Raw genomic sequence first — 18,687 nt, forward strand, 5'->3', positions numbered from 1 at the left:
CCCTACTAGGGCTCCATCTTGCCACCACCCGCGCCGACGATCCCAACTGCAGGTACAGAGGATTGCGCTGCACAGGCGATAACAAGTGCTGAAGAAGATCCATTCGTGCTCTATGGTAGCTTATCTTTTCCCACCAACTATGCTCCATTTCTTATTTTTCTGTACTCGAATGAAGAATATTGGTCCGTTTTCTCTCTCTCTGTCTCTTTGCAGGCGGATCCCGAAAACCCTGCTTCGAACACTGGGTCGTTTTCATCAGCGGGATTTAGCACCGATCGGCTACCTCCGGACTCGTCCGGATCCTCTGACGATGATGAAGCCGCCGTCGACCTCCATGCTCTTAGGGATGATGATGCTGACGGCGATGGTGAAAATGGGGAGGAGGAGGAGGAGGGCGAAGATCTCTTTAACGAAAACTACTTGATGTGAGTAGTTGGATCCCTCATGCCGTTTACGGCAACATTCTAAGTAATTTGATATTGATGACATAACTGGGGCTGGTTATAGGGACTATCGTCAGATGCAGAGCCAGGACCAGTATGAATCGATTGGCCTGGATGATTCAATGGAGGACGAGAGAGATCTTGACCAGATAATGGCTGATCGTAGAGCTGCGGAGATGGAGCTCGATGTAAGGGAGGGGCGCACTGCTGATGGTAATCGGAAATTGCCCCGAATGCTTCACGAACAGGGTAATGTTCTTAAAATCCATTTCCTCTCTCAATTGTATGATTTTATCGAAGTGACTTACAGATCACTGTTTGGTATTCCACTAGCGAAGGATCCAGTGGAAGAAAATTATGGCCGATGGGTTGTTTTTTAACATTGTTCTCTTATGATAACTAAGCTTTAAGCCTCCAATCTTATAGTTATCCTTCAGGCAACGTTGAATCATCATTTCAACAGTTGTCACTAACATCCAAGAAATGCATAAGCTTTAAGCCTCCAATCTTATAGTTATCCTTCAAGCAACGTCCAAGAAATGCTTTTTTAAGCTTCTTTGATCACAACTTGCATCCATTTTCCGAGCATGTTCATTTTAGCTCGCTGCAATTGCAGACACGGATGATGAGGACTATTTCAGGCGTCAAAAAAGATATAGAGCTGATTTCAGACCGCCAGGTGGACCAAGAAGTGAAGAAGATGTTGTTGGTACCCCAAGTTCACCTGGAAGATCTGGTCCGCCCAGGACGCCTAGGGATGATTTGCCCACCACTGATCAGACAGAGGAAGACACTTATGAGGTACCACTTTGCTTCTTACAATGATTCTTTGTGCTGTGCTTATTTAAAACATTGGAATACTTTGATAGGATGAATACGACGATGATGCCGAGCTAAATATGTATCGCGTTCAAGGAACTTTAAGGGAATGGGTCACCAGAGATGAGGTTCGAAGATTTATTGCTAAGAAATTTAAGGAGTTCTTATTGACATACGTGAATCCAAAAAATGAACATGGTGACTATGAATATGTTCGGTTGATCAATGAAATGGTGTTAGGTATATCTAATTTCAACTCTGACCTTAAATTTTGAGCTGGATAAAACAAAAAAATCTCAATTCACGCACTAACAGAGAATTTTAGTGTCAATCTTATGCAGCTAACAAATGCAGTTTGGAGATTGATTATAAACAATTCATTTACATTCATCCGAATATAGCTATTTGGCTAGCTGATGCTCCTCAATCAGTGCTGGAAGTCATGGAAGAAGTTGCTAACAAAGTTGTTTTTGATTTTCACAAGAACTACAAGAATATTCATCAAAAGATTTATGTACGTATTACTAATCTACCCGTATATGATCAGATTCGTAATATCAGGTCAGTCCCTTTGCAATTAACCCCTCATTTTCTTTTTATTGACAACGGTTTCTCTGATAAATAAATTATTTGCAACCCAGACAAATCCATCTGAACACCATGATTCGGATTGGTGGAGTTGTGACCAGGCGATCTGGGGTTTTCCCACAGCTACAGCAAGTAAAGTATGACTGTAACAAATGCGGTGTAATTCTTGGTCCCTTCTTCCAGAACTCTTACTCTGAGGTGAAAGTAGGATTTTGTCCGGAGTGCCAATCGAAAGGTCCTTTCTTGATCAATGTTGAACAGGTGTGTTTTTTCAAGGATGATTTACATACGTACTGCTTAATCCTATGTTTTTGTACATCTACATCTAAAATTCAACTTTTATCAATGTGCCCCCAAGGGGCTGAATCAACATTATTTTTGAGAGTGTGCGAAAATGTGCCCCCAAGGGGCTGAATCAACATTATTTTTTAGAGTGCGAAAAAAAAAAAGAAACATTGAAAGACTTGTTCTATTCATTGACCACTTGGGCTTATATAGAATCTTATAACTTTTTAAAAAATAAATCTCTAGACTTTTTTCTATATTTCTTATTTACAAATATGACTCTAAACTAGATATAAATCTCAACACTTCACCTCAAGATGGGCAAAAGGTATCCACTAAGCCCATCTTGTCAGATAACATAGACAAATTTAACAAGCTAAATTCTTTTGTGAGGCAATCATCCATTTGCTCTCCAATGGCTACATGACTTAGCTCCAGTAGTTTGTTATGCAGCTTTTCCTCGATGAAGAACCTATCAATCTCCACAGGTTTTTTTCTATCGTGTTGTTCTATGTTGTTGACAATGTTGATTGTTGACTTTGTTGCACCACAACTTCATTTGAGCTCTATGGTGCGCCTTGAGCTCTACCGACAAGGTTCTCAGCCACATCATCTCGACAACTCCTAAGACCATGGCTCTATACTCTCCTTCTGCCTTTGACCTTCCTACTACCGACTATTTCTTGCTCTTCCAAGAGATCAAGTTGCCCACATATAAACATGCAATATCCCCCCCCAAAAAAAAACGAAAATGCAATATCCAAATGTGGACCTTCTGTCATCAACACAACTTGCCCAGTTAATGTCACAATAGTTTTCAATGCCTACATGCCCATTGTTCTAAAGATCAATTGTTTCTCTAGTTCACTCATTCGGTACTTCATAATTTGATACAATGCGTACAAGTGGCCCTTCCCTAGATCTTGCATGCAGTGACTCGGCATGCTTACTGCAAATTATTTGTCGGGATGAGTGTGACTCAAATAGATGAAACGACCTACCAACCTCTGGTACTTCTTGCGGTCAACTGGCTCTCCTGCCTGCGCTCAACTTTTCCTTATGCACAATTGGTGAAATTGCAAGCTTGCATCCCAACATGTTTGTCTCTGTCAGCAAGTCTAGCACATGCTACCTGAGCTAGAACAATCTCCTCTACTCCACGAGCCGCCTCAATTCCAATAAAGCATCTAAGCTGTCCTGAGTACTTCATCTCAAACTTTCCCATCATTATCGGTGACTATTATATCATCTATATATACGACAAGTATAGTAATGTGACTACTATGTCATCGAATGAACACTTTGTGGTCGATTGAGCGGTTTTCAATTTGGTTTGCTCTCATAAGTGCTTCGGGACATTCATCGGAATCATCATACTTTGGGAAATCTCTAGAAGGTGTATATTCTTCCTTTTTGTTACTTTATTTTGTGTCGGTGTGTATGGACATATACTTTGATATTGTATCTCTTGATCTGATAGCTACTCCCCAAACGTCTTGTTGGTATACTCTTTCTCATTATCTGACATCAATACCTTCAATACTACATTTTGATCTGAATCGCTTTGTGAAAGTCTTTAAAGAAGGCAAGCACATCACTTTTATTTATCATCAGATATGACCAAGCAACACGAGAAAATCAATAAATGAAATTCAGAAAAAATCTATAACCATTCATCAAAGTTGTAGAAAAAGGTCCCCATATATCTAAATGCACCTAATTGAATACATAAGAACTTCTATTATCAAAACAAACATACGAGCTCCTAATACACTTACCAAATTCACAAGCATCGCACACTAATTTTTTGTTTATTTGTCTTTTCATACAAAAATGGATACAAATGACTCAATAACGAAACAAAGAGTGTCTCATACGTCTGTGATATAGTAGCTACACATCCTCCACATTCCTCAGATCCTCTTACTCCAACACTCTATGATTGATGTTAAGGCTGAGCTATCCCATCTTTATTCAAGTATCAGAGTCCACCATGTCATGTGTTAGTCGCAAGTTTCAGGTCAATTTCCTTCTCTTGAAAGAACAACTTAGGAATATCAAACAAAATAACACTTCTTAGTTGGAGAATAATGATACTAATGAATAAAAAGTTCACTTACATTGGATAGTTATATAATCGGTACCCCCACTGTACCCTTATTAACTATAGGTTGTGTTGTACCATCAACAGTTTAATCTCTGGAATTGTATAGGAAAAGGACTCATTAGATTTACCTATCACATGATGAGATGCACCAAAAGCTATTATTTATTCTGGTAATCTTATGGTGGATATAGAGGCAGAGCATATGTATTACGAGTATCTTGGCTGAGTGAGCATAAGTAAATGTATTGTCGTTGAATGATGGTAAGGTGGATGTATCCTTTGTCACACGCTCTTCGCTTTCTCTTCAACATTTCTAGGAACTTGTGATCATTATCTTTAAAGACGACCTCTTTAGTCTCCACTGCTACGATCACGTCCTCTAGACTGTGCACATTCACTCGTCTCTCTCTTCTTGGGTAATTTTGGACAAGCCTTGTGTCTCACTTCTCCACAGTTGTAGCACCTGCGGATCTCCCACAAAGCACCTATCATATTTGAGTCGTGGCAGTGAAAGCTGATCATGTACCCGAAGTCCACTTGGGTCTGAGTGTCGCCTCATGCGACTCTCCTCTTGTATCATCAAGGCGATGGCCTCATCCATTGAAGGGATCGTTGTCCAGGCTAGGAGGATTGATTTCCTTTAATCAAAGGCCGGGTTCAGATGAGGCAAAAACTGCTAGTCCTCATCTATGTAAAAATCTCCATTTCTTGCACCCTGGATCACCACAACCCGATATATGTGAGAAGTAATCAAGATCTTGCCACATCTACTCCAACTCTATAGAGTACTTCTGAATCTATCTATCAACCTGTACCAATGTCTCTATGTCACACTAAATCTGAAACACCCTCATGTTGGACATAATATGATTCCGCCTCTGATGCCATCTTATACATGCATGAAAAGTGGCGATCATCCTCTGATGCCATCTTATACATGCATGAAAAGTGGCAATCATTTTTTAAAAAATTAAAATAGTGGTATTTTTTATGTGATATAAAATATTTGGGTGTTATAAATGAATACAATAAAATTTCTTATATGCTATCAAACATTTTTTTCTTATATTTTTTTCTAATATTTTTCACGTCTAACCATCCTGAAATTCAGACAATTTACAGGAACTATCAAAAGCTTACCCTTCAGGAAAGCCCTGGAATCGTGCCTGCTGGTAGATTACCGCGATATAAAGAAGTTATACTTCTGAACGATCTTATTGATTGTGCCCGTCCAGGAGAAGAAATTGTACATCTTTTTTACACATTAATTTTAGTTTTAATAGATAAAAATTGAGTGCTGCCTCATTATTTCTTACTCATGATTCAATTATTTCAGGAAGTTACAGGCATATATACCAATAATTTTGACTTATCGCTCAATACCAAAAACGGTTTTCCGGTTTTTTCAACTGTTGTGGAGGCAAATTATGTCACGAAAAAACAAGATCTTTTTTCAGTTTACAAGCTTACTGATGAGGACAAATCAGAGATCGAAAAGTTGTCAAAAGATCCAAGGATTGGCGAAAGGGTTCGTCATCCAGCTTTTCAGTCTTCATTATCTTTTAGGAAGATTTACGTACACACCACTAAATTCTTATGCATATACACACATAGCACTTCAATTTTTTTCATAAATGCCTCTTTATAAATGCATGAAAAGGTGTATTTCACTTTTTAAAAGTTAAAGTAGTGATATTTTTTATGTAATATGAATGATTTGGGTGGTATATGCTAATATAAAATGTAAATTTTAGGTGTTAGATATGTAATTACATATAGTGGTGTAAACGAGCTGAGCTTGAGTAAGCCCAGACTCAACTTGTGTTCGGCTTGTTACAAAATACAGTTGGTGGTGTTCGGCACGTTTGTTTAGCCAGCCGAACACGAGTTCTTGAGTCATTTTCACATCCCTAGTCACGTAGCCAAACCCTAATCACGCAGTCGTAGGATATTAAGGACAGGGGCAAGATTTAAATCTTATTCTTTATATTAAAATATCTTTTATATATATATATAATTTAATATTTCGAGTCAATACAAGCAAAACATGATCAAACAAATATTTGTTCGTGATATGCTGATTGGCTCATCAAACGAATTGAACACGAGCTACATAACATAACAAGTTGAACACGAGTTGTTCGCAAACAACTAGCCATTTTGACAGCCCTGAGTACATAGGCATTGGGTGGTATGTATGTAAGTGCCCCCATTATTTTTTTAGGAAAATTTATGACGTGGTTACATGTCTAACGCCTAAACTTCAATTTTTACATACATGCCACCTTACATTGCAATTAAAAGAAGTATTTAATTTTTTTGAAAATTAAAATGGTGATATTTTTATGTTATATGAAGGATTTGGGTTATATAAATATAAAAAAGCAAAATTTAGGTGTTACATATTTAAATTTTCGTATTTTTTTAGTGACGCTTAAAGCCATATTTGCTGCAGATTGTAAAGTCCATTGCACCTTCAATTTATGGACATGAAGACATTAAGACAGCGATTGCTCTCGCCATGTTTGGGGGGCAAGAGAAAAATGTGAAGGGAAAACATAGATTGAGAGGAGATATCAATGTTTTACTTCTCGGAGATCCTGGTACTGCTAAATCCCAATTTCTCAAGTAAGGATGACTTGACATGATTGAAGAAAATAGTAACTATTCTGCCTGTTTGTTTATAGGGGCATTTACAAATATACCACCCAATTCCTATATATTTACACATGTAACTCCTGAACTTTACCTTTTACAATTATATGACTGAAATCTTTCATATACATCAAAGTTAACACTATGTTAACTTTTAAAATGTAAAATATATCTTTTCATGTATTTTCATGTATAGGTAAGGTGGCATGAATATATAAATTAAAATTTAGATGTTACATATGTAAATATATAAGAATTGAGTGGTATGTATGTAAATCCTTACTGTTTATAGCTGATGACTATACTTTTGTGGCACAGGTATGTTGAGAAGACTGGTCATAGAGCTGTTTATACAACAGGTAAAGGAGCCTCTGCGGTTGGCCTTACAGCAGCCGTTCACAAGGATCCTGTTACAAGAGAATGGACACTAGAAGGAGGTGCTCTAGTCTTAGCTGACAGAGGGATATGTCTCATTGATGAGTTTGACAAAATGAATGATCAGGACAGGTAGCATAACATTTTGTTCAAAATGGTGCTTTTACATACATATCGCCCAATTCTTATGTATTTACCTATCTAACTTCTAAACTTTGCTTTTTACATTTATACAACCAGAATTGTCATTCCACATAAAAAATACCTCTAAACTTTTAAGAAGTGAAATGCACCTTTTCAAGCATACATGAGGTAGCATATATGTAAATATTGAAGTATAGTTTTTAGATATGTAACTATATAGGAATTGAGTTGTGTGTATGTGAATCTTCCCATAAATTATTATGGGGCATTTACATACATACCACCCAATTCCTATGTGTTTACATTTCTAAAAACTAAACTTTACTTTTTTTGATATTTATACCACCCAAAATATTCATCTCTCATAAAAAAATGCCACTTTTTTCAATGTCTAACACGTAAACTGTCTTTTACATTTATACCACCAAAATTTTCATATCACATAAAAAATATCACTTTTTCGAACTTTTATAATGTGAAATACAGCTGTTTCATATGAACATTTTCATGCATATGAATGGTGATATATATGTAAAAATTAAAGTTTGGGTTGCATATGAATGGTGATATATATGTAAAAATTAAAGATTGGGTGTATATATGTAAATACATAGGAATTGAGTGGTATGTATGTAAATATTCCAATTATTTTACTGCTATTATTTCTACCTGTCAACCAATAGATCGGTTTCATCTGCTTAATTGCAGAGTTAGTATTCATGAAGCCATGGAGCAGCAAAGTATCAGCATATCTAAAGCAGGCATTGTGACTTCTCTTCAAGCCCGGTGTAGCGTCATATCTGCGGCGAATCCAATTGGTGGAAGGTGACTGCAAAATTTTAAATAACTGGTTTTATTTATTTGTCACACTATTCCTTGTTGAGGTAACAATTCAACCTTTGTTGGTCAGATATGATTCGTCCAAGACATTTTCGCAAAATGTGGAGTTAACCGATCCAATAATTTCTCGGTTTGATATCCTGTGTGTTGTGAAGGTTATCCACTCAAATCAGTAGCATTATGCTGTCTCAATTACTTTCTACATTTCATTTTTGGAAGAATTACATAAATACCACTTAATTCCTATGTATGTACGTATTTAGCAACTTAACTTTAATTTTTGCATATATACCACCTTACCTTTGAAAGTTAAAATAGTGCTATTTTTTACGTGTTATGACAGGTTTTGTTATGACAGGTTTGGATGTTGGATGATAAATGTAAAAAAAATAAAATTTAGGTGTTAGATATGTAAATACATAAGAAGTGGGTGGCATGTATGTATATGCCTCTTCATTTTTTGTTGTCTTGTAATTTAGTTTTAATAATTAGCTCTGCTAAATTTGAATGCAGGACATTGCTGATCCAGTAGTTGACGAAATGCTTGCAAAGTTTGTTGTTGATAGCCATGCCAGGTCACAACCAAAGGGTGGAAACATAGAAGACAAAGCTGCAAGCAACTCCCAGGATGATTCACAGAGTTCAGAAAGAACAGCAGATCCTGATGTATGATGGTTAAACATTTTTTATTTTGGAGCCTTTACATATATAGCACACAATTTTTATGTTTTTAGATATCTAACGCCTTACTTTGATATTTACATACATAATGCTCAAATCATTGACATCACATAAAAATACCACTATTTTTAACATCTTTAAAGTGAAATGCACTTTTTCAAGCATGAACTTTTTATACCAGGTGTTATATATGTAAATGCTTAAGAATCGTGAGGTATATATGTAATTTTTAATAATATTTTTCTTAGAGATGTTTATATATTCTATTGATAAATAATGGCCAGGTACTTACACAAGATATGCTCAAGAAGTACATAACGTATGCAAAATTAAATGTTTTTCCAAAGTTACACGATGCAGATTTGAACAAGCTTACTCATGTATATGCAGAGTTGCGGAGAGAGTCGTCTGTAAGATTCTTCTTTCTTATCGAAACATGATTAAAACCAACATCTTTAAGTATAATTCATATTGATTTATAAATGATTTTATAGCACGGACAAGGAGTCCCGATTGCTGTGAGGCATATTGAGTCGATGATAAGAATGTCCGAAGCTCACGCCAGAATGCATTTAAGGAGTTATGTGACGCAGGAAGATGTGGACATGGCTATTCGGGTTTTGCTAGATTCTTTCATCTCCACGCAAAAATTTGGCGTTCAGAAAGCCCTACAGAAGGTGATCTTTTCTGTTCTAATTTTTCTTATTAATAAAAAAGTTGTGTTCATTGAATTACTACTTTTGAAAGGATGTATAATTCCTATATTTGGGACTATTGGGGATAGGGAAAACATAAGGAAAGCTCGAAGAGTGAAAAAAAAGGAATTAAAAGTGTTAAAATAGTGCTTTAACTTTTTGCAGGAGATCATTTTATTCCCAAAGTCTATAAAAATGTCAATTTAATCCCCAAAATTTTAATATTAGCTGAACTAGTGCTCGAGCGGAAATTGGCCTCTGTGGAGGACCATTTCAGCCCCCAATTTAAAGAGTTTGAAGACTAATTTAACCTTTTTATAGACTCTGGATTAAAATGATTCTATGAAAACAGTCAGGAGACTATTTTGGTAATTTACACAAAATAGAATATAAGATCAACTTATAAGAATTTTATACAGCCGTCTATTACCACATAAATGTGACGTCCTTCATAAAAAGAAACTAGTTAAACATATAATAAAATTTTTAAATGGCCTTTGATGAACTAATCCTCAAACACTTGCAATTAAGTCTAGCTAGTGTTTTTTTAAGGGTAAAAATTAGGCTCCACGGCTCAATGAGGGCATCATGTTCCCCTTATTTATTTCATAGTTTCTTGATTTTTTAGATTGGAATTAGATTACTATTTTTTAAAGGCAAACGTTAATTTTGTTGCAGAGATTTAAAAAGTACATGACATTTAAGAGGGATTACAATGAGCTTCTTCTGCATCTATTGCGTGTGCTAATGAAGGATGCAATGCATTTTGAGGAACTCTTGGCTGGGCCAGCTGCTCACCTCACTCATATGGAGGTGAAGGTGGAAGAACTTAAAAACAAGGTTAGATTCAGACGCCTTTATATTATATGGGGCATTTACATACGCACAACCCAATTCCTATTTACTTGCATATATAACACCTAAACTTTTCTATTGACATTCATACTACTTAATTCTTTCAAATCACATAAAAAAATCCACCATTTTAACTTTTAAAATGTGAAATATACTTTTTCATGCTTAGATACGGTGGTATATATGTAAAAATTGAGATTCAGGTGTTAGACATGTAAATACATAAGAATATAGTGACATTGCATTTAAATCTTCCTTGTATTGTTTTCTCCTTAACTAAAAATTTCTCTTGTGATTTTTGAATCAGGCACAAGAGTATGAAATTTATGATCTGAAACCATTCTTTTCGAGCGCAAATTTTGTAAACAGCAACTTTGTTCTGGATGAAGGCCGGGGTGTGATCAGACACCCACTTGCTAGGTAAAAATTCATTCTGGTTTTTGCTAGCTGCTTTTTTTATTAAAGTCATGATAGTGAAATCTGTTATATTTTATTATTGTTGGTAGATGCCACAGTTGTTGAATTGTTTAATTTGATTTTGAGTTTGTGTTTGTAGCTAATGTCCGGTAACTTGGCTTCGAACAATTTCTCGGTCCTGCTAATTTTCTCTTACTATAACTCGGCCTATATTGTGAAATATATTTGATGTTTTACTGAATGATATTGATATATTTAGTTTTGTTTTGACAGCTGTTTTATGTTTCTGGTGACAGTTAATGTTTTCAAATTTGTCCACAAATAAAAAGGAAATTATGGCTTTTTTATTGCCCCAAAATATACAACTCAAGATAGGGATAGAATTACCTTTGCTTTAGGGGTGTACAAAATTATTTTTTTTATTCCGCTCGCATTTAGAAACTTAGGCTCTGCTGGCGCAGACTTGCGGCGATGGTGCAACACCACACCGTTGTTTTGGTCGTTTGGGTAAACTGCATTTTGGCAAGTTTTTCAAAAAGTTATCGCTGAAACTAGCGTTTTCCCACCGCTCCTGGCTAGGTGTAGTGGGAGCCTTCTAGCTGCTGTCTGACTTAAAAAAAAAAATTTGTATTAGCCACCGTAGCTTTCTGTAATATCTTTTTGCAATATCAGATTATTCTTTAACAGCTTCACAACAACTTCTTAATAAGCTGTAGCTGCTCCAAACGGAACCTGGGGCAGCTTATAAGTGCGGGTAACATTTTCAAAACGTCGCCTCACCATTTGGAAAAACACGTTTCGATAGCTTATTTGAAAACACGGTTGAGTTTTTACACTAAACGCAAGCCAAGGGTCGAAAACGCCGCGTTTCAGGATAAACTGCTTATTTGAATAAGCACAAGCTGTCCCAAATGCACCCAAGGCTTTTGTCCCCCATGAATAAAATTTTATTGTAGAATCTATCATGTTCAATTTGGTATCAATAAATTTGTCAAAAAATTCGTTTGACTTAGAAAATAATTGATATGCTAAGCTTGCCCTTAGTTCTTGTCTATTTATTGTAGGGATCAAGATAATTTTAGGAAGGATCATTGTCACAACTTGGATTTGAAAAGGTGGTATATATTGATAATGTGAGATTAAAGGGAGGGTTTAATTTTTATTTTTGAGACAAGTCTTAAAGTTGAGATTAGTTAAATTTATTTTGTGCTCTTAAACAACTCACTTATGCATAATTTTTAATTTAAAATGTATTGAGCGTGTGAATAGAAATATAATTAAAATTTTAATAAACAAATTGCGTTTTTAAATATAGTTCACTAGGAATTAATAACTACAATTAATAAAGAAAGGGTTGAAATAATAACTTTATAAATAACTTTATATAAATTGCATTAGTTGAGTAATATTTCGTAAGTTTTAAATAGTGCAAATTTTATATTAAGTGCTATGTAAATAATTATTTTAAAATGAGTTATTTTATAGATAATTAAGCTAATTATCATTATGAAAATTATTTTTAAAATCTTGAACTAATGTATAATCTATTTTTAGAATTATAAAGTCGAAGCTTAAAACTAGGATAAATTTTTTTTATCTTGTTTAGGCTTTTGATTTCTTAACGGATTATTCATTGTATGTTTGTAATTATGAAGGTGAGAATGTGTGGTTATCAAAAAAGTGTTCTAAAGAATTATAATTAACAAGAAGCTCTTAGATGGGAGGGTTTACAATTAGTGTGTATTGGTTAATGTAGACAAGGATTCAAAATTTTATTGTCGAGGACTTGCAAGTAAAGTTTGTATTGGTGATGAGTAGCATAGTGTATGAGAAAGGTTTGTTGCAACATGGCATTCAAAGAGAAAACCTTCTAGAGAGAATTATTTCGAGTTCCTTTATTACGCATGGTGTATATCACATCAATTCTTTGAGAGAATTTTAATCGAGAAGAAACTCTAATATTTGAGGGTATGTGATTCATGGTTGTTAGTCAAGGGGGACAAAATTTAGGTGTCCATAACTTACAATGAAAGTTTGCATTTGCTAAGGGTAGTACGGGGATGAGGAAGGCTTGGGTCTTCTCAAAGGGAAGAACTGTATAAGAATGACTAACAGACTCTAGTTTCTTCTAAGCTCTAATAAGATATTATGTTGAAAGCTCTAAATGAATTTTTGCCTAATCAGCCTCTAGGATCATGTACATAGATTAATGGTCTTTCGGCTCGTGAGCCGAGTTCAATGAGTTAACAAGCCAGTTTCAAACAAGCCCTGACTCGACAAATTTTCTTGTGAGCCTACTCATTTAAAAAAAATTATAAACTATACTCAAAATAAGTTATAATTTGTGATTTTATCTTTAAATGAGGAAAAATATTTAAAAATGATATTCTATATTTTATATTAAGTGATTCTTTTTTAATTTATCTCCTAATTTTTCATCATATTTATTATTTAATTATAAAATTATCTTGATATAAAAAAAATGATCTGGCCTAGGTACTTGGTGTTAATAAAAGTGGGAACAAACGATTAGACGGTAAAAATAAATATTTTTAAATAGTAATATTAGTCCACATTAATATTAAATTATAAGAGTCACTAATTCAAAACACATAAGTTAAACAAAACACATAAAATCATTTAGTCTCTTAAAGAAAAATAAGTAATACAATAAAATTGACAAAATATAGAAATAAATAATGTCACCTCTCATCAATAATTTTTGTATCCTTTAAACAAACTCCTCATATCTCAATCATTTTAGTATAACAATTCTTTTTCCTATAAGATTAGTTAAGTAACAAATTAGATTGTAAGCAATTTAATTAGTAATTATCGCTTCATTATGCAAATGACTAACGTGATAGTTTAAAAAAAATTGTTGATCAATTTATAAAGTAATTTTTGTGTTTTATAAAATTTTTATTCAATCATTTTAATCAACTATATTTTCATTCATTTTAATTATTTTTTTTAAAATTTTTTAAATTTTAAGACATTTCAAGAACAACAAAATCTTGTTCATTTTATGTCATAAAGACATCAATTTTTATTTTGTACTATAAAGATACAGTTTTTCTCATTTTTTTCATTCTATACTATAAAGGCAATATCATAAGACATCAATTTTTATTTTGTACTATAAAGATACAATTTTTCTCATTTTTCTCATTTTTTTCATTTTATACTATAAAGGCAATATCATTTTTATTTTTAATTTTATTTTCTTTGATATACATGAGTATAATAATGATCCCATTTAGTCCAATAAGGGGGTGACTCCTGATAGACTTAATAATATATCTTTCATTTAACTTATATTTGATTTCTTTTATTCATTAAATCCATTTATTTCTCTTTTAATGCAGTTTAAAATATAAAAGAATTGAAATTATAAAACAACCATATCGTTTTTATTTTTCTTTCGATTATAAGAGTATATTTAGTGCTTTCAATATGTATCAACACAAAACATTTTTAAAATAAATAGACTGAATTTAATGCAAAGAAATAGTATTCACCTTGATTTCATCTTATAAAAATATTTTTTTCAAGTTTTTTGATTTTTTTCTCAACAACTTCAATTATATTTTCATTCATTTTAATCAATTTATGTTGCCTGTTTTGTATAGTTTTTAATCTATCTTTGATCAGTCGAATGTTCACACTAACATCATCTATTAAATCTACACTCCTCACTTTCATTTCAACTGTTTTAGTCTAGCACAATTATTTCTTGCACTTTGTTCCATAAAGAATTTCATATGGAGTCATTCAAATGCTTGTATGGTTATTATTATAAGCAAATTTTATTAGAGATATATGTGACTCTCACGCTCCATGAAAATCTAGTATATACATAAACATAATAAATCCTCTAAAATTTTAATAGTCCTATCTGATTGACAATCTGTGTCTGGGCGAAAAGTTATATTAAAAGTCAATCTTGTACTCAAAGCCTCTTAAAATTTTTTCCATAATCTAGATATAGACATGTCATTTAAAATTATAGACCTGGGTATCCCATGGAACCTTATAATCTCATTCACATATAATTTTGCTAAGTCTTAATATAAATTGTCTGTCTAATGGGCAAGAACTAGGCAGACTTGATCAATTTATCTATAATAACAAAAATTGAACCTTATCCTTATCTTAATCTGGGCAAGTCAAACACAAAATTTATAACATTGTCCTCTCATTTTTACTTTGGTATTGGCAATGGTTGCAACTAAAAGTCTGGTCTTTGATGCCATGCCTTCACTAGTTGATATATATGACATTTAGTCACAAACTCTACATTATTTTTTTTTATCCTGGCCACAATAATATTTTTTTGAGCTCCTGATACATTTTATTACTTCCTGGACAAATAGTCTAGTTAGATAAATGTGTTTTCTTTAGAATTTTTTTTTCAACTCATTCACATGTAGAACTTAGATTTCACCTTTACATTTCAACAAACCATCTTCATCTATTATATGTCTCTGCAAACAGTTTGCCTTGACTTGTTCTTAAGATCTTCTGAGCAGTATCATATGTGGCTAGTGAATCTTCGATTATATCTTTTAAAATAGATTGAACTGATAACTGAAAAATGTTCTCAACATTATAAACAATCAATGATAGCTCCAATCTTTCCATATCATTGATTAATGTTTTTTGCTAAGTAATCAATCAATTTGAATTACCTAGAGTATTTCTATTTAGTGCATATACAACCACAATTGTCTTTTCCGGTGATATTGAATATCTAAATCATAATATTTAGTAAATTCTAGCCATTTATTCTGCCTCAAATTTAATTCTTCCTGTGTAAATATATACTCAAAGCTCTAATAATCTATAAAAAATTCATATTTTACTTCATACAAGGAATGCTTTCATATTTTAAGTGCAAACACAGATGTTGTTTACTCCAATTCATGTGTACATTGGATAATCTCTTACATGATTTTTATAAGCCTTGAGAGAAATGATTTTCTTATGTTGCATAAGCACACAATTCAATCCTTTTGATGAGATCACCGTAAATTTGAAACCCATTTTGACCTTAAGAGAATAGTTAAACTTGGGTCATCATTTTCACCTTTTAAAATGCTCCTCACAATAATCTTTTTCATTCAAATTTTACTTTCTTTTCTGTTAGCATGGATAATGGTTAGCAATTTTAGAAAACCCTTTCACAAATCTCTTGTAATATCCAGCAAGACTCAGAAAACTTCCTACTTTTGTAACTGTACTTAGTGTTGGCTAATTTGAAATTATCTTTGATTTTATTCTGATTCACAAATATAATTTCTCCACTTATTATATGTCGAAAAAATCACACTTTTCAACCAGAAGTTACACTTTCAAAACTTTGCTGATAATTTGCTCTTTCTCAAAACTTGTAGAACAACATGAAGATTCCAGGTTATTGTGCTCATCCGTTAAACACACTAAAATACCATTTATAAAAACGATCACAATGATATCCGACAATAGCTTGAAAATTTTATTTAATCATCCTAATGACTCTTTTTAATCATGACTAAAGCCTATTTATCTCTGATTCCATTTTTGTCATGATCTGACCCAATACTTGGAGTTTATAAAGGTGAGAACGGATGGTCTGGCGATGCAAGTAAACATTTTTAAACAATAATATTAGTCCACTAACATTCAATTATAAAAAAATTATTTAATCTATAATACATAAGTAAACACCCTCTAAACAAAACACAGAAGACATTCAGTCTATTATAGAAAAATAAGCAAATACAATAGAAGTGATAAAAGATTAAAATAAAAGTCTGCTATGATTATCAACAATCACCCTCTAGTAAAGAAATTTCCTCATATCAGTCATCTCTGTTTAACAGATTTTTTTTCTAAAAGAATAATTAAATAACAATTTAATTTTTAAGCAATTTAGCGAATAATTATTACTTCACTATGTATTAAATCATTATGAAAATGTTTAACATGATGGCTGTAAGAAATATATTGATCAATCTATAAAGTAGATCTTATATTTTCTAGAATATTTTTTTAATTATCTCAATTATTTACATTTTTATTTCTCTTAATCATTTTTTTTTTCAATTTTCTTTTACTTTTAGAGCTCATTTTAAGAGCACCATCAAAATCTTTTTCATATTATATCATAAAAGCGCAATCATTTTCATGTTGTCATAAAGGTACAATCTTTTTTATTTTATCTATCATTTTGTGCCATAAATGCTTTTATTTTCTTTTTCTTTACCTGCATGATTACACGATTCAGTAGTGTTCTCAGCTAGTATTAAAAGTGGGTTATTGTTGATAGACTTAATTATTTATTTTAAATTTAGCTTATATTTAATTTTTTTTATTCATTAATTCTATTTGCTTTTTATTTAATGTTAGTATAAAAGATAAAAGAATTGAAATCATAAAATTATCATATCATATTTATTTATTTATTTCGATTTTAAGAATACTTGGTGTTTTTAATATATACAAACAAATGACACATTTTGAAAAAAAAAAAGAAAAAGTGAATTTAATGCAAATAAAACAATAATAACTTACATTAATTTCACCTTATAAAATGATTTGATTTTCTTACAATAATCTTGGATGCTATGACAATTCACTTAAATTTATAAACCTTTTAAATTGATGTTTATCTCATTCTCGCTCTTCTTTCTTCTACCAAAATAACAATCCCTCTCAACTTTTGTCAATTAACACCTGGCTGGTTATATCTCATAACATTCTAATGCTAACATGTAACAATTTATAATTAAATTGACTCCAAATACTGCCAAGGAAACACTAACAATTTCTAATTAATAGACTTAAGCTCTAGAATTCAATTAATTAATCAAACTCAAGCTGAGGTGGCCCGAACTTGACTCGTTTCATTTACACCCTTATCTTATTTTGTCAACTGCGGAGACGACTAGGTCGATAAAACTTGTGTCAATCTATCCTCGTCAGCCAAGCTGATTTGAACTCACTGCAGGTGTCAAAATGTTGAATTTAATTTGTTCTCATTCACTGTCTCATGTTCTGTATACTTTAGAATATTTCATCAATTCTGCCAAAATTCTACCTTTCAGAAGCTGATGTGCTGTATGGCCCTGAACAATCCATCCATCTTTCCAAAGTTCCTCCCTTTTATGCTTATTATTATATTCATACATCTGTCTTAATTATATAATATATCTTTGATATTCTGCTGATATATGCTTCCATATTTATTTATTTACTCAGTTATTTCTAAATACCAAGTCACAAATGATACCCATATCTGTCACATATTTTCCAGTTCTAAGGAACTATTACTCATTGAATTATTTAGTATTTGTAGATCATGTGCTGTAACTTTGGCTTAAAACACATCATCAATATATCCAAAATTCTGATTGTCAGCACTGTTGTGCTGTAACTTGGCTTAGAATGACTTTGTTGCCATGCATAAGCAGCTAGACTTGTGTTCTTATGCTGCATCATATTGATATGTTTTGTTTTAGGGGACTTTGCATAAACATTACAAAACTCTTATTGATTTACAAATCTAACATCTAAAATTTCATTTTTTTTTTATATTTATAATGCGAGCTTTTCATATGCATGAAAATATGTTATATGTGAAGTATAAGATTTGGATGTTTTGTTTTAATATATCATATATCTTTTGTCTTTAAAATGTAAATAAAATAATTTTTATAAAAAAAAAACATTTTTTAATTTTTACATTTGTTTGGGTTGTAATGAGTTTAGTGAATGGTTTTGAAAATCGGGCCGGACATTC

The 18,687-nt window shown here is 32.5% G+C and overlaps 1 protein-coding gene across 2 annotated transcripts; it reads left to right on the forward strand.

The window, feature by feature from the left end:
• Positions 1-17,878, forward strand: LOC110033207 (DNA replication licensing factor MCM2). Of its 2 annotated transcripts, none has more exons than XM_020737114.1 (19): positions 1-115; positions 214-425; positions 508-692; positions 1,060-1,244; positions 1,313-1,502; positions 1,604-1,823; positions 1,904-2,111; positions 5,354-5,488; positions 5,579-5,770; positions 6,698-6,870; positions 7,216-7,404; positions 8,125-8,241; positions 8,327-8,411; positions 8,770-8,922; positions 9,222-9,347; positions 9,432-9,614; positions 10,311-10,472; positions 10,795-10,907; positions 17,827-17,878. In XM_020737114.1, the coding sequence occupies exons 1-19, from the start codon at positions 113-115 to the stop codon at positions 17,834-17,836; spliced, it is 2,841 nt and encodes a 946-aa protein (XP_020592773.1). In that variant the 5' UTR covers positions 1-112; the 3' UTR covers positions 17,837-17,878. The 2 variants fall into 2 exon arrangements, with proteins under 2 accessions (XP_020592773.1, XP_020592774.1); XM_020737115.1 differs by lacking the exon at positions 17,827-17,878 and adding an exon at positions 11,044-11,176.
• Positions 17,879-18,687: the final 809 nt, after the last annotated feature.

The sequence above is a fragment of the Phalaenopsis equestris genome, unplaced genomic scaffold (assembly GCF_001263595.1).
Source record: "Phalaenopsis equestris unplaced genomic scaffold, ASM126359v1 Scaffold001112, whole genome shotgun sequence".
In the NCBI taxonomy this organism is placed as follows: Eukaryota; Viridiplantae; Streptophyta; class Magnoliopsida; order Asparagales; family Orchidaceae; genus Phalaenopsis; species Phalaenopsis equestris.